Here is a 22,500-nt window from a genome sequence, read left to right as displayed (position 1 = left end):
GTGTGTGTGTGTGTGTGTGTGTGTGTGTGTGTGTGTGTGTGTGTGTGTGTGTGTGTGTGTGTGTGTGTGTGTGTGTGTGTGTGTGTGTGTGTGTGTGTGTGTGTGTGTGTGTGTGTGTGTGTGTGTGTGTATGCTCTACCTGTCCACCTCCGTTGAGCTTGTTGGTGAGTTTGACCTTGCTGAATGAGACAGGTGCCTTCATCCAGTGGGCTCCGAAGTTGGGTGAGTCGGGATGGATGTACACACAACCATTACCGGCAGGTTCCGGTTTACCGGCTGTTACCCACTCCCCGTTAACGTACTTCCAGCGGTGGCTGTCAGCTGGCTGGAAGTCCAGCAGGAAAGAGTACATGGCGTTGGGGTCCAGACCCGATACACTCACTTTCAGCACCGGAAACATCCGCCTGGAACACCACAGTAGGAACGCACAAATTAATACACGTACACACACACACACACACACACACACACACACACACACACACACACACAAACTCTAAACTCACTGTTTCAGACTTTTTTGACTTTTTTTCAGACTCTTTTTACTTTTATTCAATTAATTTTTGTTTTCCCCAAATAAAAACGTTCTGAAGTGGCCAACGTGTAAATGGACAGACACCCACCAGGTGAGCTGACCTGCCACTACAACGCGCGCTGGACTGGTCAAGCCGCCCCTCAGAGCATGAGAGGGTCAGCACAAAAGTGGCCACGCGCTGTAAAAATCTATTAAACCGTCCGATACACTACGAGCAATGCTAAGTATAGAACGCAGATTTTTTTTTTTACTAACACGCTTTCTTAATTTAAGAATGTGGCGATAAATATAGCCAGTAACAACCAGCTTGTCGAGGTTTGCAGTCAGATTTTTGGAACAAAGTGTTCCAAACTAATGTTTTGTGGACGAATCAAATATACTATAAACATATCAAATATTAATTAATGACATGAAAGACACGAGACTATACAATTAAACAGAATCAATTTGAATAACTCTGCAACTCTGCCATAAGCCATAAGCCTTGGGCTATATGGCATTATGATAAAGGAACTTTTATGACTCTCCTTGTCTTCAAATATTTTCTGGCTTACAATATTTGGCTTGAACTTTCTCAAACTCAACTAACATAAGCTCAATATTTCTGGTTGTTAAAATGTATCACGCTACCCTTTTGTTAAAATGTATCACGCTACCCTTTTGTTAAAATGTAGGCTGTTACACTTTTCAGCTCTAATAAATATAAGAAAAAAATGTTTCTGCCTATTCCTAAATAACTAATATTATTCAATAGCACTTGGTCTTAAATTACAGATTGGCCTATGTAATTAATAGTTTTCGCTTGGATCTAATTCTTATGAAATCGTAATGATTATATACGAATAGAAAGCTGAAGTTGAAAAAAGGCCTGAACTAAAAGATTCGATCAAGATGCGTTTTGGAAGAAGTGCGTAAGTGAAAATGGAATTATCAATTGAAATCGAATGGTCTCTTAATTGGGTAATTGATTCAAACCCCTCTAATATAACATAAGTGTTAGAAGTTTTAGAGTGATATGTGTGACAGAGAAATATAGGTTTTTGTATAGGATTGAATTCTGCTGCATGTGGTCATACAATTAATTTAGCAATGGGTGGATACATATAATGGGTGATCAAATGACCAAACTTTTTAAACTTGTATTTGGTATTGTCTGTATGTTTGTCTGCGAATCTCCTCAATAAATGTCCTCTTGCGGTTGAGGATCAATAAAATATCTTTGACTATTCAAAAATGCTCGTCTATCTCACTATTTGGGGCTCCCTAGTGGCGCAGCTGTCTAAGGCACTGCATTTCAGTGCTTCACTACAGAATGCAGGCTGTATCACAACCGGCCGTGATTGGGAGTCCCATAGGGCGGCGCACAATTGGCCCAGCGTCGTCCGGGTTTGGTGTAGGCCGTCATTGTAAATAATATTTTTTCTTAACTGACTAGTTAAAGGTAAAGGTAAAAAAATATAATTAGCTCGAGCTCACCTACCGCTCTTGGTGACTATCATCTCATTGGTGACTTCCTTAAACTTCCGCCACAGTTCCGCTTCCTCGAGCGTCACCTTCAGCTGCTTCTCGGTGGGGTCCCCCTTCTCGCGCCCCGCTTGCAACTCGCTCTCCACCACGCTTAGCAGTCGCGAGATACAGCACTGGCTGGCAGGACCAGGGCAGGGGGCACCCCCAGCCCTGCCTTCAGCTAAACCCTCAACCTTCATTTGGGGACCTCAACGAGGTTAAAGGCTACCTCTCAAATAATACTGATGTTTTCTCTAAAGAAAGTTTAAAATTAGGTAAAACAAATATCTTACTCACAAATATCTCACTCAGCAGGTGATGGGGGAAAAAACGTCGTTAGAATCGGTTAGATTGAAACAAAACAAATGAATTCCCATGTGGGTGTTTTAGCCATGAGGATTATAAACTGCAGTTGAAAATCAATGAGACACTGGTGCGGAGCACAAGACAGGTTCGCCCGGCCGGTCATGTGATCAACTCTCACTAATTTACCATTTATAGAGCGTCATTTGTCAGAGGGAGAGAGGAAGAGCGAGAGAGGAAGAGGGAGGGAGAGAGAGTTTCTTTGATGAGCTAGCCTAGACCTTAGGGTCAATCTGAAGTTGCTACATCTAATTTTGGACTTACAAATGAATGTTACATACCCCATTGATTCTTGAAGAGCATAACGTGTAAATGCCTCAAACTTAGTTCAACTGTAAAACCTCAACATAACCCAAACGTTAAGCTTGTAAACATTGTAAATGTAAACGAACACTGTAGCCTATAGCCTGAAAACATGCTTAAAACTACAACTTGTATATAATGGATCATCAGTCCTTGCATCGATAGCTTGGTCTATGCATTTGAGAGTGGTTACAATTCCCAGGCACATCCCTCAGATTTTTACCAAAACACAGGCAGGATGTGGCTTTGTTATTGTTTCAACTAGGCTAAGGACAGACCCTTTAAGTCTTCAGGCTATAATACCAGTCTCTCTCAACTTGAAATACCATACGTCTATTTTACCACTTTTGTCAGCATGATGACTTTTCAGGGGCACACTTTCAGCACCATGGACAGCGAAGAACCATGCCGGAGGAGGCCAGAAGACAAGTTGACAGGCTTTTCCGTTCGAAATGATCACACTTCCACAAAAAGACAAACGTCGCTGTCATGGGCCTGTATATAACTATAAATCATTATCGGTGACTACGGTTAATGGTCTAACTACCGGTGCTCTTGGCAAGGAGTGGAATCACATGCTTTTAGCGCACGGATTGAACAAGACTCCCTCTCTTCCGAAAGGACAGAAAAGCTTCTGAAGAAAATTAAATATAGCCTAGGTAATTTCATACGGCTATTTTTTCGGATAATAATTCAAGTTTCTGCTCTTAAGCATATAAGAGGAAACTATGTTGTTATAGTATGAACGACTGAAAACGTAAAATGCTTCCTAGAACATTTCCCTCTAGACCAGTCCAATTGGACTACACCAATGTAGCCTACTGTGTGTTGTCTAAAAACATCTAGAGTTTGGGACTATACGGTTGTATCCGCATTTTTCCCCCAACATGTAGTTATTGACATTGCCTTGTTCGGTTAAATGGTCTCTACCTATTCAGTAGACTAAATACCACAATGACATGTTAAGTTCAAAATAATACTATATATATATTTCTGACACCATTCAAATCAATGAAGGTTCGGAACTTTAAAGACAATTATCTCAGAATCATCTTTTTCCAGGTAGAACTAAGCTCGAACTGGTGTTGATTCAACTAGTTTGTGCACAGTGGAAGCTCCGTGCCCCACCCGAGGAGGGAAGAACAAGAGCACACGGAACGGTCAGTGTCCAGAAGGGCTCCTATAGCGACACCCGATCCCCGCGAGCTGGCGGTGTGACCGAACGGCCTTGTGAGCTCGCAGCTGCAGCGGTGTGTGTGTTTGGAGAGATATTTTTTTAATCAGCGGCGGGCGGCGAGCGGAGATTAGGGGCTTTACTGATTTAAAACGCATAAAGGAGCGTCATTAACTGAGCGCGAGGCAAATATCAGAAGGTGGGAAGCAAAGCACAGGTAAACGCACCAAATCATAATCCCACGATACACACCTCAGACCTTTTGTACAAGGAATGCGTTTGTGTGTGTGGCAGTGACCCCGGTGAGACTCCATCAGAAAATACAAAGCCAAGAAAGGCAAAACAGGTGGTACAAATCTCTCACTCTCGCACATTAAAACACTCCACAATATAGTTTGAACATTTTTATTTCTGTTGTAAGATGGTGTCACAGAAACAGGACAAGAACACATGAAACATGATTCATAGTCATACATTATTAGCCTACGTCGCTAAATTATCGTTACACTTTAAAACATTAGTGTTGAATTTCCAGATGGTACAAAAAACAATCGTGATTTAAAAAGTATTTCTTCCAAACCTGTAACTACCTGCGCTCATATTAGACAAGCAGACTAACTAACCATGGTCCTAAAACAATGTTTCCTGAATATAGAACATGTGTTATTCTATAAAACAAGTGTTTAATAGCATCATACATGTTTTTATGCAGATCAAACAACCATCTAAAAGGGAGGGTTTTATGAAACAGAGGCCATTCAGAGGAGTTACACTAGTACAGTATGCATATTTAAAAAAGCAGTGATTCCCTGGTTCAAATCATGTGAAGTAAGGCATTTATTTTTTGCAAGTTAACATAAAAGTCACACTGCCCCAGTGAGAGGGTTTTGTAATGGTCGTGACTGCTGAAGCCAGCATTTATATTTTAATTCCGCCCAAAAAACGGCGATAGTACTAACCATGAAAGAGTTAAAACAGTTCAAGAGATATATTATTATTGAAAAAAAAAAAAATCCCTCAGAAATTATTTAAAAAAACTGAAATGTAAGCCAAAATACCTGTGGAAAAAATCTAACCAAAATGGTCTATAGTACTACTAACTAACCATGACAGTTAAAACAGCAGTTAGACATGTTTACAGGAAACGGAGTTGAAATTAAAATAACTAAAACAAAACAGATGTTTTATATAAAAGGTGAAAGATTCATGAGCACTTGAAGCAGTTCTTCCCTTCTTTTTTTCAGCATGTACAGTTGAAGTCAGAAGTTTACATACACCTTAGCCAAATACATTTCAACTCAGTTTTCCACAATTCCTGACAATTAATCCTAGTAAAAATTCCGTCTTAGGTCAGTTAGTATCACCATTTTATTTTAAGAATGTGAAATGTCAGCATAATAGTAGAGAGAATGATTTATTTCGGCTTTTATTTATTTCATCACATTCCCAGTGGGTCAGACGTTTACCAATACTCAATTAGTATTTGGTAGCATTGCCTTCAAATGGCTTAACTTGGGTCAAACGTTTCAGGTAGCCTTCCACAAGCTTCCCACAATAAGTTGGGTGAATGTTGGCCCATTCCTCCTGACAGAGCTGGTGTAACTGAGTCAGGTTTGTAGGCCTCCTTGCTCACACATGCGTTTTCAGTTCTGCCCACAAATTTTCTATGGGATTAAGGTCAGGGCTTTGTGATGGCCACTCCAATACTATGACTTGTTGTCCTTAAGCCATTTTGCCACAACTTTGGAAGTATGCTTGAGGTCATTGTCCATTTGCGACCAAGCTTTAACTTCCTGACTGATGTCTTGAGATGTTGCTTCAATATATCCACATCATTTTCCTCCCTGATGACGCCATCTATTTTGTGAAGTGCACCAGTCCATCCTCCATCAAAACACCCCACAACATGATGCTGCAACCCCCGTGATTCACGTTTGGGATGGTGTTCTTCGGCTTGCAAGCCTCCCCCTTTTTCCTTCAAACATAACGATGGTTATTGTGGCCAAACAGTTCTATTTTTGTTTCATCAGACCAGAGGACATTTGTCCAAAAAGTACAGTCTTTGTCCACATGTAGTCTGGCTTTTTTATGCGGTTTTGGACCAGTGGCTTCTTCCTTGCTGAGCAGCCTTTCAGGTTATGTCGATATAGGACTCGTTTTACTGTGGATATAGATACTTTTGTACCCGTTTCCTCCAGCATCTTCACAAGGTCCTTTGCTGTTGTTCTGGGATTGATTTGCACTTTTCGCACCAAAGTACATTCATCTCTAGGAGACAGAAAGCATCTCCTTCCTAAGCGGTATGACAGCTGCGTGGTCCCATGGTGTTTATAATTGCGTACTATTGTTTGTACAGATGAACGTGGTACCTTCAAGCGTTTGGAAATTGCTCCCAAGGATGAACCAGACTTGTGGAGGTCTACAATTTTTTTTCTGAGGTCTTGGCTGATTTCTTTTGATTTTCCCATGATGTCAAGCAAAGAGGCAGTTTGAAGGTATGCCTTGAAATACATCCACACCCCCAATTGACTCAAATGATGTCAATTAGCCTATCAGAAGCTTCTACAGCCATGACATAATTTTCTGGAATTTTCCAAGCTGTTTAAAGGTACAGTCAACTTAGTGTATGTAAATGTCTGACCCACTGGAATTGTGATACAGTGAATTATAAGTGAAATAATCTGTCTGTAAACAATTGTTGGAAAAATTACTTAGGACATCTACTTTGTGCATGACACAACTGACTTGCCAAAACTATAGTTTGTTAACAAGAAATTTGTGGAGAGGTTGAAAAACAAGTTTTAATGACTCCAACCTAAGTGTATGTAAACTTCCGACTTCAACTGTATATCTATCCAGCTAGAAGAACGTTTAACAGCAGGCCCTTATATTCAGACTCCTGGTAAGTGCACTTGGGATTAGGTGCAAAAAGTCATCTGACTGTACAGATTTCCAGACCTGAGCCGGTGAAATTATCAGTAGTCAGCTGTACATTGTGAACACATGTAAATAAACACCTACAGTACAAATAACTAGTGAAGACACACCATGTTGGCACCTAAATATAGATCTGAATAGTTTTGGTCTGGTTTGATTTACAGTTAGAGAAATGACAGAGGTGGTGCATTGACCCTCCCCCCACAGTAAATTAAGAGGAGCTGGACTCACCATGTAGAAAAACACACAAAATGCACATATACACCGACCTTAAAGGGACACAGACACCACACCACACACAGATAAGATAAGGCATCCCTCACAAACAGATTCCTCTACACAACATCATACCTCAGGTACACTTCTGCTCCGGAAAGCATTCGCTGACGAGTGTTTACTCAGTGGGCACCAGTCCAGCACACCTGTCTGGCGTCTGTGTGTTTGCCAGAGAGTTGAGGGCTTTAGCCAACCCCCAAACACACACACATCATAACCCCTCAGAGGGAGAGAAAGGGAGGTTTGCAGCCTCACTTCAGACAGACAGAGAAGGCCTTTATCACGGCATCCCTGTGAACAAACAAACAATAATAATTAGTAAAAGAATAAACACTCCAAAGTCAAGTTTCAAAAACTTCAAAGACTTTGCTTTAGGACTGAACTATCACTGAATGGGAAGGGATGATGTAATACTGTGAATAGGGCTTAAGGCTACGGACAGGGGTGGACCGACAGTAAAGGCTACGGACAGAGGTGGACCGGCAGTTTAGGCTACGGGAAGAGGTGGACCGGCAGTTAAGGCTACGGACAGAGGTGGACCGGCAGTTAAGGCTACGGGCAGAGGTGGACCGGCAGTTAAGGCTACGGGCAGAGGTGGACCGGCAGTTAAGGCTACGGGCAGAGGTGGACCGGCAGTTAAGGCTACGGGCAGAGGTGGACCGGCAGTTAAGGCTACGGGCAGAGGTGGACCGGCAGTTAAGGCTACGGGCAGAGGTGGACCGGCAGTTAAGGCTACGGGCAGAGGTGGACCGGCAGTTAAGGCTACGGACAGAGGTGGACCGGCAGTTAAGGCTACGGACAGAGGTGGACCGGCAGTTACTGTAAACCAACACTCACCTTGCGAATGGAATGTAGGACAGGCCATACCTGAAACACAGAAGTGTAGTATAAGTCAGCGTCATTCATCACACACAGCAAAGGGCTGTATAAGGTCTTTATCTGAAGTGTGTCAGTGGCAGAGAGTCTGTGAAAACAGAGTTTATGCATGAGTGTTTGTTGTGTCACAGTGTAAGTTATTTTAATGGTGTTTATGTATGTCTGTAAACTAATTGCACATCTGTGTGTATCCCTGTGTGTGTATGTATGTGGGCAAGAGAGAGCGAGAGAGAGAGTGTGTGTGTATGCATCTCCTGTCTTTGTGAAGGAGGTGCTTGAGAGAACAAAGCTAGCTGCATTAGTCGTGTGTGATTAGCCAGGCTAAAAGCTATGGCCATAATTACTCTGTTTTCAGTTACAAATAAGGACCTGGCATTGAGCTGCCTGCCAAAAAGCCCTCAGCACAGAACAACTCTGGGCGTGTGTGTGTGTCACTCAGACTGCAGAGATGTAATACCACACAAACACACACTAAAGGAAGGAGATTACTCAAGCACGTGTGTGTGAGCCACTCACCAAGCGAAGGCCAGAAACTGTAGAATACAGAAGAGTAAGGCTAGACCATTATTCTTCCACTGTAGAGAGAAAGAGAAGCACTCAGATATACTTTGAGGTAGAACAATGTAAGACAAAGTTTAAATGAGTAACGTACTAGCTAAAAAGGCCTGCAGGTATTTGATAACACAACAGGTGCAGGATATGTATCATGTGCGTGTTATACTCACCCAGAAAGCAGAACACATAGTTAGCACCAGACAGGTCTGTGAGGAGAGAGACAATCAGCATGTAATTGATGAACAGAAAAACTGTGTTTTTTGGGGGGGTTTTACTATCCTTGTGGGGACCAGAAGTCCTCACAAGCATAGTAAAACAAGGAACATTTTGACACGTGGGCCAGTTTGTTGGTCCCCACAAGAAAAATATATATTTAAGGCTTAGGGGTTACAATTAGGAGTTAGGGTTATGGAAAAGAGCATTTTGAAAGGGCATATGTGTTCTGGTCCCCACAAGGATAGTAAAACAAACATGGGTTTGTGTGTGTTGTGTGGTCTCACCAGCATGATAGCTGTGGCCAGTGCTCTTTCTTTGGCACACATCCTCTTCAGCTGATTAAGGGGTCCCATCAGGAACATTGTGCTGAGAATACACACATTATTTTACTAAACTTACTTTATTGTAGTAATGTTCAAATGCACTACAAATGTGATTGCTGTATCATGTGCACCTTAGGTGTTAAACTGGACAGGGACAATGTCAGCTTTGATCTGGGGAGGGTCCCAGGGATACCTTAAAATCTGAAAATAGGCCTAACCGTTTTGTAAATGCCCACATAAGCCACACATACACCCACTAACACTCAACAACGCTCTACTCACCTGCACAGAGAGGCAACATTGCCGAGTGTGTACAGCACGGCAAACAGAATCAGACCAACCCTTGGAATCCACAGCAAGCATGTTCCCTGCCACCAGTTGAAAGGATGAACAATTTAGCGTCGGCCCCTATTCTACTGTAGACACTATCAAATGGTTCCAAATGACTCCTATTCTACTGTATACACTATCAACTTACCCTTAGTGTCTAGACCTCTATGCACAGATTTTAATTTCTCCGAGATCAACCCCCCCATACTTTCTGGAATAAACACATATATATGTGTACTGGCTTACTGAGAGGTTTGGGAAACACAACTGACAGTGGCACACATCATTGACAGTCAGAGCAATGCTGAAATGATGGGAGAGATGACGACTCACCAGAATGGAACACAAGACCCCGAGCACGAAACATGCGATAAAGCCCTTCATGCGCGTGCCCCAGCCCAGGGTGGAGGCTTGGTTCGCCGCCTGTTTCAACACCGCACCATTTATAAACAACATAGCTAGAAAACATGGACATCATTGACCTAGCCAGCCAAGTGTTTCTAGCTAACGTTACTGTACTCGTAACGTAGATAAAGCATGCTTTGCAAACGGCTTAGCGATAAAACCAAACTTACTTAGATATTATTTAGGGTAAACAACATATTAGCTAACTAACGTTACGTACATTAGCTAGCTACCTACTTGCAATATGTCGCCGTCATCATTGTTGCCATCTTGGCCACTCAAAACTTTCTTTAGTTTGTCCATTAAAGTTGACACGAATAGAATGTAGCTAGTAGTTCTAGAACTTTCCCGAGGCTTCGATTGGCTTAGTTTTTAAGAACGCCAAATATCGATTTGTCGAGCTATTTTTCCTGTTCGAAGTGCAACAGGTGGATTGCGATAACTTCCGCCACTGTGTAACCACGGAGACGAGGCGTGCCGGGGCTAACTGCAGTACCACAATAAGAAAAGGAGGCAGCAGAGCCTTATATTTGTGGTGGAAACCTTCACAGGAGTACACAGTAATAAAGACGATACAACTTAATATGCATTTTACAATTTGAACAACCAAGTATTTTATTCAATGACTAGGGGGAAACAAAGACGTAGATGGGATACAATGTAAAAATGTAAATGCCCTTATTTGACTAAACAAAGAAAATCTTGAAATAAACACGTTGAATCGATTCTTATAAGTAAACCTTTGGAAAAACATCCATACATTTCACTCATACACTATCACACAAACAATATTAAAAGATACTGGATTATTGGGATTTGGGGGAATACAGAGGTCTCTCTCTCTCTCTCAGCACAGCACTCTAGATTCAGAGACTTAAGGGATAAGTTCTGTCCGTATCTAAGCAGTTCTGCACGGTTCATTACAACGCTAGGCAGTTCTGAGTGTTTTTCTGCAGTTCTTCACTGGTTCTCGTCAGTTCTGGGTAGTTCTTTCCGGTTCGGTGTAGTTCTGTCTAGGCAGAACTTTCCAGCTATATGCAGTTGTGAGAGGTTAGGTCCAGTTCTAGGTGGTTCTGTCCAGTTCTAGGCTGTTCTACGTGGTTCTCAGGGTACTTTGACCCGAGTGGAGCTCCAGTAGAGTGGTTCTGGCAAGAGCACCACCTGCACACAACACGCCTGCTTCCTCCACAGCCACTCCTATATACACTTTAGGGAGAGAGAAACAGTGGGTGTGTGTGTTTTCAAGCTGCTCTTACTTGGCTGTGGAAGATATGAGAGCAGTGCAGCTCCCTGATTCCACTCCCTCCTCTGTGCAGGTCATCATGGCAGATGAGACAAACACGATCGACGTCGCGCTGCAACACAAACACACAGATTTACTTTTAACAAAGTGTTCATTGAACGGAATGAGACTAAAGTAGTGTTCTCAGAAAGACTCCCACCTGGCCATCACACACACACACAACGCAGCGTACCGGAGACGTTCTGCCTGCGGAACCGCGTTTGCATTTTAATCTGGAATGGTGGATGGAATCATGGAGGATTGTCGCTCCGTATTGGCTGGTATCGGGCAGCCAGGATGGTCAGTGGATGAGATGCATTGCCGGGAGTTTGGCCTGGCGGGTGACGTGGCCCTAGTAGTGGTGTGGAGACGAGACAACTACATCATCGCTGTGAGTTGAGCCTGACAGAGAAACAAACACAGAGACAGAGAGAGAAAAGGTGCACGAGAGAGGAAAGAAAAACAGAGAGAGATTAAGGGGGAGTTGAGTGACAGATAATTCCGTAAATTAATCAGAATTCCCAACACAAGGAACTCAAGTATACACCCCCCCCCCCCCCCCCCCCCCTCTGGTGTGTAAATGACTTATGCTCCTGCTCTGTAGCCTATTATAATCCCATTAGTCCCTGTCCCCTGGCTGTAGCTAAGGCACAACAAAACAATGTAACAACTTTTATTTCTCTGGCTGACAGTCACTGCCTTTTTGTTTTGACTTCCATCAAATCTCTCTAGCTGCTGTTTCCAGAACATTTGTTGCTGTCTGATAGGGATATAAAAAGGGCCCGTCTCCAAGAGGTCAATTAGACATTTCCTCTGCTTCTGTGCTAGGTGGTGTCTCCCTGTTGCAACTTGTAATAAACCGGAACGATTTTTGATTGACTTTACCCTACGACTGCTCTCCTGTTTGTTCTCCTGGAAATTCCTATAACACTGAGTGTGAGAAAGAAGACACAGTTATCTACCTGTACTTTGGGGTTCAGGCTAGGAGCTAAAGAGCCCTGTGCTGGGTCGTGTGTGGTAAGGGATCCTGGCGGATGGACTGACTGTTATCTTGAGTGTCAGCGGTCAAACCCAGCAGCCCTAGCTTTGACCCTCCCCCTCAAAACTCCCTCCTACTGGTCTGTGTATACAACTCCCAAAGACAAAGCAGATTCCTCTACAACAGCATCTCACATGTACACAGACTCACTGGACGGGGTAGTGATTGCCGCCGGTCTGCCCGTGGTGGAGCTTGTCGTTCGAAGCTGTTCTTCCTCTTCTCTATCACTGCCTCTCTTTTCTCCACCTCTTTATCCTTGTCCTCCTGTTCTGCTGCTTTCTTGTAGCCGCCCATCCATGTGGCAAAGATGTTATCATCATCCTCCTCATCATCATCATCTCCCTCTTGTTGCTCCTCTGGCTGAAAGAGAATCCCATCTGGCTCCTCAGCATCAGAACCTTCTGGATAAATTAACACTATCCTCCAGTTCTGTTCCGATTCTATCCTCAGGTTCCATTAGAATTCTATCCTCCAGTTCTGTTCCAATTCTATCCTCAGGTTCCATTAGAATTCTATCCTCCAGTTCTGTTCCAATTCTATCCTCAGGTTCCATTACGATTCTATAAAAGGTTCCATTACGATTCTATCCTCAAGTTCCATGATATCCTCATCCTTGGGGTTCTGTTACAACTGTATCTTCAGGGTCCATGATACCTGCCATGGGGGGCAGGGGGGAGTGGAGGCTCACTCAGGATCCAGGGAGTACCGGAGGAGGGCTGAAGTAGAATAGAGGCTGGGTCAGAGGGTTGTGTTGAGGCAGGGCTGGGACAGAGGGCTGGGTTGAGGCACGGCTGGGACAGAGGATTGTGTTGTTGCAGGGCTGGGACAGAGGACTGGGTTGAGGCACGGCTGGGACAGAGGGCTGGGTTGAGGCATGGCTGGGTTGAGGCACGGCTGGGACAGAGGGCTGGGTTGAGGCAGGGCTGGGACAGAGGGCTGGGTTGAGGCAGGGCTGGAACAGAGGGCTGGGTTGAGGCAGGGCTGGGACAGAGGGCTGGGTTGAGGCAGGGCTGGAACAGAGGGCTGGGTTGAGGCACGGCTGGGTTGAGGCAGGGCTGGGACAGAGGGCTGGGTTGAGGCAGGGCTGGGACAGAGGGCTGGGTTGAGGCAGGGCTGGGACAGAGGGCTGGGTTGAGGCAGGGCTGGGACAGAGGGCTGGGACAGAGGGCTGGGTTGAGGCAGGGCTGGAACAGAGGGCTGGGTTGAGGCAGGGCTGGAACAGAGGGCTGGGTTGAGGCACGGCTGGGTTGAGGCAGGGCTGGGACAGAGGGCTGGGTTGAGGCAGGGCTGGAACAGAGGGCTGGGTTGAGGTAGAGAGGAGTATAGATAGGCTAAGGCTAGAAGATGGAGGCTATAGAAGAAGGATTTGCTGCTGCGCCTATGTCCGATCACATCTCTGCCTGTTTCCCTCTACCCAGATCAGTGGTGAGGTAGTTCTCTCTCTCTCATACTGTATCATCTGTTTGATGTGTGTGGCTAAGCTGGACACCACAATACACTGCTAGGCCACAGTCCCAACAGCGTGTTAATAGCAGAGAATCCTCTGTAATCTGGTTAAGGTGGGGCTGACAGGGGGAGGTGCAGGGAAAGGGGAGAGCTTAGAGATATAGAAATGAATCCACAAAAACATATTGTTTTTTTCTCTAAGCTCCTATTCATTTGGGTAGAGAGAAGGAGAATGGGGAGACCAATGAAGAAAGGGTGAATAGAAAGGTGGTAGAGGTGGACGAATAGAGGAGTAACGGAGTGGGGGGGACGAATAGAGGGGTAACAGAGTAATGGAGTGGGGGGATGAATGGAGGGGTAACAGAGTAACGGAGTGGGGGGATGAATAGAGGGGTAACAGAGTAATGGAGTGGGGGGATGAATAGAGGGGTAACAGAGTAACGGAGTGGGGGGATGAATAGAGGGGTAACAGAGTAATCGAGTGGGGGGATGAATAGAGGGGTAACAGAGTAATGGAGTGGGGGGATGAATAGAGGGGTAACAGAGTATTGGAGTGGGGGGATGAATAGAGGGGTAACAGTAACGGAGTGGGGGGATGAATAGAGGGGTAACAGAGTAACGGAGTGGGGGGATGAATAGCGGGGTAATAGATTAATGGAGTGGGCGATGATCATTTAAGTAGCTGCAATGAGCAGTAGACATCTTACAAACAGTGAGAAGTTGGGCTAAAATTAGCCTTGCCAATGAACTCTAATTAAACGAGAGAGAGAAATACATGCTATCACACACACATATAAACACAAAAAATAAAGCCAAAGCTGTCAGAATAACTTCATTGCAACCTGGTTTACCCACTGGCCTGTTTTTGTGTCTTGAGTCTGCCTGTTACTGTCTGTTACAGTGTGTGTGTGTCTCTGTGCCGTCCACATGGAGGGTCAGAGGTGAAGTGCCCTCTCCAGTGTGGTGCCTCTTCTGGTGTTTCTTTCGGTCGCCATCTTGTGAGAAGCTTCTCCCACAGTCAGAGCAACTGTACGGTTTCTCTCCAGTGTGAATTCTCATGTGTGTGGTTAGTGTGTCCTGTTGAAAGAAACGTTTGTCGCAGCAGGAGCACTGGAGAGCTCTCTCTCCGTAATGGAACCTCCTCAGGTGCCTCATCACTCCATCGGAGCGGGTAAAAGTCTTCCCACATACTGAGCAAGGATAGGCTTTCTTTTCAGAGAGTGGTAGCTCGTGTTTGCGCTTGTGTCTCCTGTACGTTGCATCGTGTCTGAAGCTCTCCCCACACTCGTTGCAGAGGTAGGGTTTCTCTCCAGTGTGTATTCGCTGGTGATGTTTCAAACTATGTGCCTGTGTAAAACCCTCCCCACAGTGGGTGCATATGTATGGCATTTGTCCACTGTGTACTCTCTGGTGTCTTTCAAATTTTCCTTTGTGTAAGAACCGCTTACCGCAGTCAGAGCAGTAGAGGGCCAGCTCTTCAGTATGTACTGGCAAGTGTGTTGTTAGTTCTTCCAGGTCAGAAAAGCTCTCGTCACACCTTGGACAGCCGTGAGGTTTCTTTTCCTTGTGTGTAAGGTGATTTTTTTCCAGATGTTTTTCAAGCTGCTCCAAATGGACAAAGCCTTTCACACAATCAGTACAGGGGTGTTTAAGTTTCTTCTTCTTTCTTTCATGTGTTTTCAGGTGTGATTTCAGATGATCTGTGCGGGTAAAACCTTTACCACACTCAGAGCAGAGGTACGGCCTCTCTGTCATATGAATTTTCTGGTGTGTTTTAAGATTATCCGAACGGGTATAACTTTTACCACAATCAGGGCAGATGTGACAAGGCTTCTGTTCTCCGGTATTAGAACTCTTGAGACGGTCCTCTGTATCGTGAGGCTCTTCTCCATCCTCCTGTTTTATTTGCACCTGCAGTATATCTGTGTGTTGATTGTCCCTCTCTATATCAACCATTGTCTCTGGAGTATCCTCCTGTAGCACTTGAAAGGAATCTTTTGATGATTCGGTCAAAAGGAGGACCACTTTTGGGCCAAAGTGAAGGGGGAGATTCTAGGATTCTGATGTGTTGTCCCAGGTAAGGCTCTCCAGCTGGTGGTGTGGTGGACAAGATCTGATAGGATCTTCTCACCAAATACCATGTAGTCACGGTCTTGATGTAAAAAATAAAATAAGAAAAACAAGGTTAGCTAGTTCGTAGGTTGATAAAAGACAAAAGTAGGCAAATGTTTAGCCAGTTAGCTAGCTACTTGCCTAATTTGGTTGATTATCAAAATCCATCAGCTTTGTTGTTGTTGTGAGTCGCAGAACGCACGCTGGCTATCTGCTGCTCTATCAACTTCCGGTTCATCAAAAGTTTACGAGGAACCGAGCAGCTAGCCTTGCCTCTTCAATCAACATTTGTAAGATACGACTAAAAGACGGCATATAACATTTCCACGGGGAAGCAATATGGGTATGCATTAATGTAAAGATTGTGGCTAGGTAGCTATATAACTTACTCTTTCTAATCAAGCTGTCGGTGGAAGCAGGCCGTTGTGGGTGTAGTTTAACGTAGCTAGCTAACGTTAGTTATCTAGCTAAAGTTAGCTTCCGCTGACATGAGTTATTTTCTCTAGTCTAGGTATCAAATATTATAGCCTAGCTAAAATTGCACACTCAGTTTCAGTGCATCTCCTGCGAAATGTGGGATTAACTGTAAAATATACTCATACGTACTTGCTTGGTAGTATCACTCGGGTGGTGCTGTGGCCTATGCACCAAGTTTGCCTGCTAGGAGTCATGGGTAACTGCATACATTGAGCGTGTCAGAAAGTGGGCGTTGCGAAATAAGTGGGAGGATCAACAAAAGCGTTAATCTAACAGCTAATTGGGCAGAATGGTTGCCACTCAAGACCGTTTTGCGTGGCTGCTTCCTTGTAGCGTTTTTTTTATTTCATAAATAAAAAAAAATATATATATATTTTTTAATAACAACAAATCAATACAGAAAGTAAATAAGGGAACACAAGTATATATAGATTATATATAATGGACAATCGAGCTAGGGGGTACAATATCACATTACAATTACACAAGGACCTTAAGGGACATACATACACTTACAATTCTAACAGCTTTTTTGTTAGTAGAGTATATAACTGTCTTAAAATACAGTTCAATTTCTTTTTGTAGGGTAGGAAAATGTGTTTTTTGTTCGTAAATTTACATTTGTGTATATGAAATTTGGACAAAAGAATAATGACATTAATTACATAAAAATGTTTCAGCTTATTTTTATCTTATGTAAAGAATCCAAGCAGTACATCTCTCCACAATAGTGTAAAATCTTCATAAATGTGTTCAATTATAAATCTACTGATGTCTTGCCACAGTTTTCTTACATGTATACAATGCCAAAAAAGATGCAACACTGTTTCTGGGTGGTCATTACAAAAGGAGCAATTTGAGTTGATGTTTTCCTTAAACTTCTTCAAATAGTGGTTGGCAGGATAATATTTATGAATCATTTTAAAGGAAACTTCCTTAATTTTGTTAACAAGTAGGTATGTGTGTGGCAACATCCAAACTTTTTTCCAACAGATATTATCAATAAATCCATTCCAATAAGGCATGACATAACGTATAGATACAACATCCTGCTGAAACAAGGTTCGTATCGCTCTGTTGTTGAATGGACCAAAAGAGAAACAAATCTTTCCTACTGACGAGTCAACAGGGTCAATAGAAGGTAGGCTCTGAGGGTCAGGTCTTGACACGTTCCTGAATAACAGAGCAACACCTGAGGGAATGGCGTCTAAAACAATTGCAAAATCTTTAGGTGTTACAGGGACCTTGTAAAGTGATAAGAATTCCCTATAACTGAGTAAAAGACCCTCTGCATTTACCAGTTGGCTCACCAATAGGATATTATTTCAGAACCAATATTCTAAAAACAAAGAAGTATTTTTATACAATATATCCTGATTATTCCATATATAATATCTGTGTGGAGAAAAATTGTGTTTATAAATTAAGGACCATGACAAGAAAACCTGCCGATGAAAAGCAGAAAGTTTCACTGAAATGTTGTCAATATTATAATTGCAAAACAACATGAAGTTAAGGCCACCAAAAGTAGAGAAGACATGATGAGGAATAAAATTCCAGATAGAAGTGGGTCTTCTTAAGAATTGTATTATCCAATTGATCTTAAAAGTATTATTTAAGGTAGTAAAGTCCAGAAAATTCAGTCCACCATTCTCATAAGTGTTCATTACAACAGTTTTCCTAATGTAATGGGTACGGTTTCTCCAAAAGAAAGTTGAAAAGCATCTGGTTTATCTCCTTGCTTATTTTACTGTCAAGATATAAAGATAGAGCGCCATATGTTAGTCTAGAGATACCTTCGGCCTTGGTTATTAGGACTCTACCTTTTAAAGATAAGTCCCTCTGTAGCCATTGATTTCGCTTCTTCTGGGTATTTTTAATAAGAGGGTTACAATTTAGTAAGCATCTAGACTTCTGATCCTTTGTAATGGTTATGCCTAAATATGTATGTTCTTCTTTTACTGGAATACCATAATATGAAGGTGTCACACAATATTTGACAGCTATGAGTTCACATTTATTAATGTTAAGGTATAGACCAGACGCTTTGGAAAAGGATTGTATCACATTGATCGATATGGGAATTTGGTTAGCGTCTTTCAGAAAAAGTGTAGTATCATCAGCCAGCTGGCTTATAATAATTTCTTTACCAGCTATGGAAATACCTTGTACAGGACTATTCTTTAAAGAATTTGCAAGAAGTTGGGTGATTAATAAAAACAGGTACGGGGAGATAGGACAACCTTGCCTAATTCCTCTCTTTAACTCAAATCTAGGTGAGGTGCCATGTTTCAGTTTGATAGAGCTGTTACCATTTCCATAGAGAGTCTTAATAGCCTTACAGAAAAAATCCCCAAAGCCAAGTCTTTCAAGGGAGTGGAAGAGAAACTGATGCTCTACTGTCTCAAATGCTTTATAAAAATCTAAAAATAATATGAAGCTATCCTCAGTTATTAGGTCTGAGTAGTCAAGTATGTCTAATACTAGTCTGACATTTTTAGAAATATGTCTGTTCCTCATGAAGCCAGACTGTGTTTCATCAATGATTGCATCCAGGACTTTAATTATTTTTGCATGTAGTAAGGCTAATATCTTATAGTCATTATTAAGAAGACAAATTGGACGCCAGTTATCGATGAGCAGCACTTATTTTTTAGACTTAGGTATCAGTGTTATTAACCCCTGACTCATTGTAGAAGGGAGAACATTGTTTTTAATACTCTCGAAAAAGACTTCAAATAGGAAGGGAGCTATTTGTTCAGAAAATAATTTGTAAAATTCTGATGTAATTCCATAAACACCTGGTGATTTATTGTTCTTTAGATGTTTGATAGACTCTATAATCTCTTCAACTTTGATGGGTTCATCACACTGTTTAGATTCTATATCACTGATAGAGTGAACATTATTCAGTGACTTAAAAAACATATCTGTGGATTCCTGACAGTACGTAGAGCTATACAATTTTCTTTAAAAATTGCTACAGTATTTAGCAATTCATTTTGGTAATCTGTAATAACACCATCAATGTTTAATTTATGGATAGTGTTATTTTTAGAGTGAAATTTCTCAAGTCTAAAGAAATAGGAGGAATTCTGTTCTCCCTCCTCAATCCATTTTTTCCTATATCTAATAAAAGGCTCCTTCTGCTTTTAATCTATATATATTATCCAGTTTATTTTGTAACTCAATTAGTTCCATCTTCTCCTCCCCCGAGAGGCCGACTGGGGACCTCGTTTTAGCTAAACTCTGCATGGTCAATCCGACGTCTGCATTGGCCATTTACAGCGATATACAGCCATATGTCCTCTGCAGAAGTCAGGGCATTCCTACCTGGGGTCCTGAGTGGCGCAGCGGTCTAAGGCACTGGTTCGAATCCAGGCTGTATCACATCCGGCCGTAATTGGGAGTCCCATAGGGCGGCGTACAATTGGCCCAGCGTCCGGGTTTGGCCGGGGTAGGCTGTCATTGTAAATAAGAATTTGTTCTTAACTGACTTGCCTAGTTAATTAAAAGGTGGACAAATATATATATATATGTGTATTTTTTACCAAGACCACAGCCTGTCGTTTCTAATGGCAACAAATTAGTCATAGTGGGCAGAGCCAAGCACGAGCTAGCGAAATCTTATTGGCGCGTTCTAGCCAACATCTGCATATTTCCGTTAGGGAACGCCTACTTTGAAATGCGCGTGTGCAATAACTCAATTCGCCTTTGCACTCCTTCTAAACAACGTGATTTTTTAAAACTTTAGCAAAGGGTAAAGTATAAACTTGGTCCACTCTGTTCATAACATATTTTAGTTTTGGGAACAGAAAACCGTATTGCAATCAAATGTTTCATAAAGTGAGAAAATTAGCAGAATGTCGGCCGAAATCCATTTCGTTACATCTTCTCGCACATCCATATTTGGTAGTGAGTGGAAACACCAAGCGAATGCTTCACATTTATACATCCGGTGAAATATCTGTCTGATTGTTCTGTGTTCATATTTCTTGCGCTTCGCGGAATGGCGCAGAGCTGTTGTAAAGGAAGTCTTCTTCTACGTTATTTTGGCGATCGCACAATTGAATGTGCATCCCGCCACCTACTGTGCGGGATGTAAAACAGGACCCCCGTCCAATCAGATCTGATCCCCTGTTAAAAATAAAAACAGATCTGATCCCTACACAGGCTCAAGGGGAACCTGGGAGGGCGGTTCTTCCGGCACACACTTGAAACATGGCCAAATAATTTACAATTCTTACACAGCAGTGGTTTGGGGACGAAAGTATCTTACATAACCAAGCTTCACATGCAGACGTATTTGCACTTTATCAAAAAACAACAGGACCGACAGACTTTATTTTCTCCATTCAGGACATTTATCTTCACCAACTTTGCTCGACGCGCTGCTTGGTTCGAACTCAGCATCCACATCTGCCACGTTAATTATCCTAACCTGCCACGGTAATTGTCCTAACCTGCCACGGTATTTGTCCTAACCTGCCACGGTATTTGTCCTAACCTGCCACGGTATTTGTTCTAACCTGCCACGGTATTTGTCCTAACCTGCCACGGTAATTATCCTAACCTGCCAAGGTATTTATCCTAACCTACCACGTTATTTGTCCTAACCTGCCACGGTAGTTGTCGTAACCTGCCACGGTAATGATCCTAACCTGCCACGGTATTTATCCTAACCAGTTTAGCTAAAAGTGCAAAATGACATTGAGTGGCAACTGCCCAATTAGCTGTTATTTTTCCTTATCCACTTTTGTTGATCCTCACACTTATTTCGCAACGCCTACTTTCAGACAATCAATGTATGCAGTTACTCATACTTGGCCAGCAGTGGAGGCTGCTGAGGGGGGGACGGCTTATAATAATGGCTGGAACGGAGGAAATGGAAGGGCATCAAACACATTAAAACCATGTGTTTGAGGTATTTCATACGATTCCACTGATTCCGCTCCAGCCATTACCACGAGCCCGTTCTCCTCAATTAAGGGGCCACCAACCTCCTGTGTTGGCCAGCACAGCTCACAGTGTATCTCTGGTCCAGGGTGTTAGTGCATCCCTCTAATGCCCTGGACTAGCACTATTCACAGTGATGACCAGTGGTGTGATTCTTGTATATGGTTTAATTTGTATTGTTTGAACACTTGCATCTCCCCTAACGTCCACCCTTCTTTAAAGTAAGCACTGCTGTACTATAAAGTAAGTAAGTAGCCTTGCATGAGTCTATTTCCTGTTTTCTGATGTGTGAGGCAGCTTGATGTGTACTCCCTTTGGAGAGGACATTAGTCTATCGCAGGTCTTTACCCCCAATCCATTGCTGAGTGCCAAGCAGAGATGCATCTGGTCCCATTTTTACAGTCTTTGGTGTGACTTAGTTGGGGATCAAACGCCTAAAATTTCAATCTCAGGGTGGACACTCCAGAAGTATTCAAACAGGGCAAATGTGTGCTTTGTGTAGCCTGCCTGTCTATACTTACCTCCCCCTCCTTCCCCACAGATGGCCCCCTCCCTCTCTCTTCTCTGAGACTCCTGGTGCCCCCGCTGCGTCTGATGTCTGCGGTCATGTGGCAGGTGGTGGGGCGGCGGAGTTTGGAGCATTATGGGAAGCTGGAGGACTTTGTGTGTTTGGTCACAGAGACCGTTCCAGAACTACTGACTGACAGGCAGAGAGCATTACTGCTTCTGGGCCTCAGAGCAAAGGTGTGTTTCTTCCAGCATTAACCTACACAGTATTTTCCATGTGCTGCAAATCAGAAGTTCACCTCTGTTGTAAAGTGTTGCACAGTGTTGTCATTTTAAACGGACCTCCTGATCGGTCCGTCTTGCAGATGTCCCAGGAGTGGATAGTCGAGGATGTCGCCCCAGAACTCATCCAGACTCACCTGGACAGGATCCAGTCCATCTGTCTGACAAAGGTGAGTGAGAGGGCTCATGGGAACTGGATTTTTACAGCCTGCCTTTTGCTGAATGTATAGAGTGATAGGGTGGAGTAAAGGGAGGGAACCAAGTGCCAGAATGGGGACACACCTTTTCTGAGTGCTGAGAGGGAGGCGTTTGGCCCTGACACACACTAAGGTATGTGTCTGTTGTTTTTACAGTCCAGTGACAAGGCCTTTGAGGATGCCAAAGCCAGGCTCATGGCGTACACCCGGAGGAGTCCAGGAGATCGATGGGCTGTAAGAAAATGAATCTTTCTTCACTTGAGTAACATGCAGCAGAGCAAGTGACAGCACTGTACTAACTCTGAGTTCAGTGAAAAATTGTTCTCTCTACTATCTCTCTCTCTACTATCTCTCTCTCTACTATCTCTCTCTCTACTATCTCTCTATCTACTATCTCTCTCTC

General features: G+C 43.2%; 4 protein-coding genes across 7 annotated transcripts in view; 1 reads left to right on the top strand and 3 right to left on the bottom strand.

The window, feature by feature from the left end:
- The window catches only part of LOC129842200 (T-box transcription factor TBX19-like), a 7,631-nt gene extending 5,136 nt beyond the window's left edge, over positions 1–2,495 (bottom strand). Inside the window, exons 1-2 of the mRNA XM_055910645.1 lie at positions 2,012–2,495; positions 140–404 (exon numbers count right to left, since the gene is read on the bottom strand). Coding sequence (XP_055766620.1) covers positions 140–404; positions 2,012–2,241 — 495 coding nt within the window. The 5' untranslated portion in view covers positions 2,242–2,495. The remainder of the gene's footprint in view (positions 1–139; positions 405–2,011) is intronic.
- Positions 2,496–4,871: 2,376 nt separating this feature from the next.
- On the bottom strand, positions 4,872–10,296 carry LOC129842199 (vesicle transport protein SFT2B-like). Its single transcript, XM_055910644.1, has 8 exons — positions 10,037–10,296; positions 9,728–9,817; positions 9,347–9,432; positions 9,026–9,107; positions 8,696–8,731; positions 8,487–8,545; positions 7,932–7,961; positions 4,872–7,385 (listed from the first exon to the last, which is right to left on the bottom strand). Exons 1-8 carry the CDS (start codon positions 10,100–10,102, stop codon positions 7,346–7,348), a joined length of 489 nt encoding a protein of 162 aa, XP_055766619.1. The 5' UTR covers positions 10,103–10,296; the 3' UTR covers positions 4,872–7,345.
- A 294-nt stretch (positions 10,297–10,590) lies between these two features.
- LOC129842197 (gastrula zinc finger protein XlCGF8.2DB-like) lies at positions 10,591–16,491 on the bottom strand. 2 transcript variants are annotated; one of them, XM_055910639.1, is made up of 4 exons: positions 16,285–16,491; positions 12,271–15,718; positions 11,242–11,483; positions 10,591–11,154 (listed from the first exon to the last, which is right to left on the bottom strand). In XM_055910639.1, exon 2 carries the CDS (start codon positions 15,520–15,522, stop codon positions 14,452–14,454), a length of 1,071 nt encoding a protein of 356 aa, XP_055766614.1. In that variant the 5' UTR covers positions 15,523–15,718; positions 16,285–16,491; the 3' UTR covers positions 10,591–11,154; positions 11,242–11,483; positions 12,271–14,451. The 2 variants fall into 2 exon arrangements, with proteins under 2 accessions (XP_055766614.1, XP_055766615.1); XM_055910640.1 differs by having other exon boundaries at positions 11,275–11,483.
- Positions 15,844–22,500, top strand: part of LOC129842193 (oocyte zinc finger protein XlCOF6-like) — an 11,199-nt gene continuing 4,542 nt past the window's right edge. Inside the window, exons 1-4 of one of the 3 annotated variants that reach the window (XM_055910628.1) lie at positions 15,844–16,021; positions 21,653–21,855; positions 21,984–22,070; positions 22,254–22,331. In XM_055910628.1, the coding sequence (XP_055766603.1) occupies positions 16,018–16,021; positions 21,653–21,855; positions 21,984–22,070; positions 22,254–22,331 (372 nt within the window). In that variant the 5' untranslated portion in view covers positions 15,844–16,017. Of the gene's footprint in view, positions 16,022–20,259; positions 20,627–21,652; positions 21,856–21,983; positions 22,071–22,253; positions 22,332–22,500 lie in introns of those variants that run through there. The other 2 variants (XM_055910629.1, XM_055910630.1) reach the window with 2 other exon arrangements.

Source organism: Salvelinus fontinalis, unplaced genomic scaffold (genome assembly GCF_029448725.1).
Source record: "Salvelinus fontinalis isolate EN_2023a unplaced genomic scaffold, ASM2944872v1 scaffold_0023, whole genome shotgun sequence".
NCBI lineage: Eukaryota > Metazoa > Chordata > Actinopteri > Salmoniformes > Salmonidae > Salvelinus > Salvelinus fontinalis.
Note: the sequence above shows the minus strand (reverse complement) of the source record. Positions and strands in the feature narration are given on the sequence as shown.

What these genes read in the sequence shown, in the direction of transcription:
- LOC129842197 (XM_055910639.1), bottom strand. Translation starts at nt 15,522, where the DNA reads ATGGTTGATATAGAGAGGGACAATCAACACACAGATATACTGCAGGTG.
- LOC129842199 (XM_055910644.1), bottom strand. Translation starts at nt 10,102, where the DNA reads ATGGACAAACTAAAGAAAGTTTTGAGTGGCCAAGATGGCAACAATGAT. An exon ending in GGGTCTTGTGTTCCATTCTG is followed by an intron (nt 9,433 to 9,727) that starts GTGAGTCGTCAT and finishes AACTGGTGGCAG; the next exon opens with GGAACATGCTTGCTGTGGAT. An exon ending in AATGTTGCCTCTCTGTGCAG is followed by an intron (nt 9,108 to 9,346) that starts GTGAGTAGAGCG and finishes GTGTATTCTCAG; the next exon opens with CACAATGTTCCTGATGGGAC.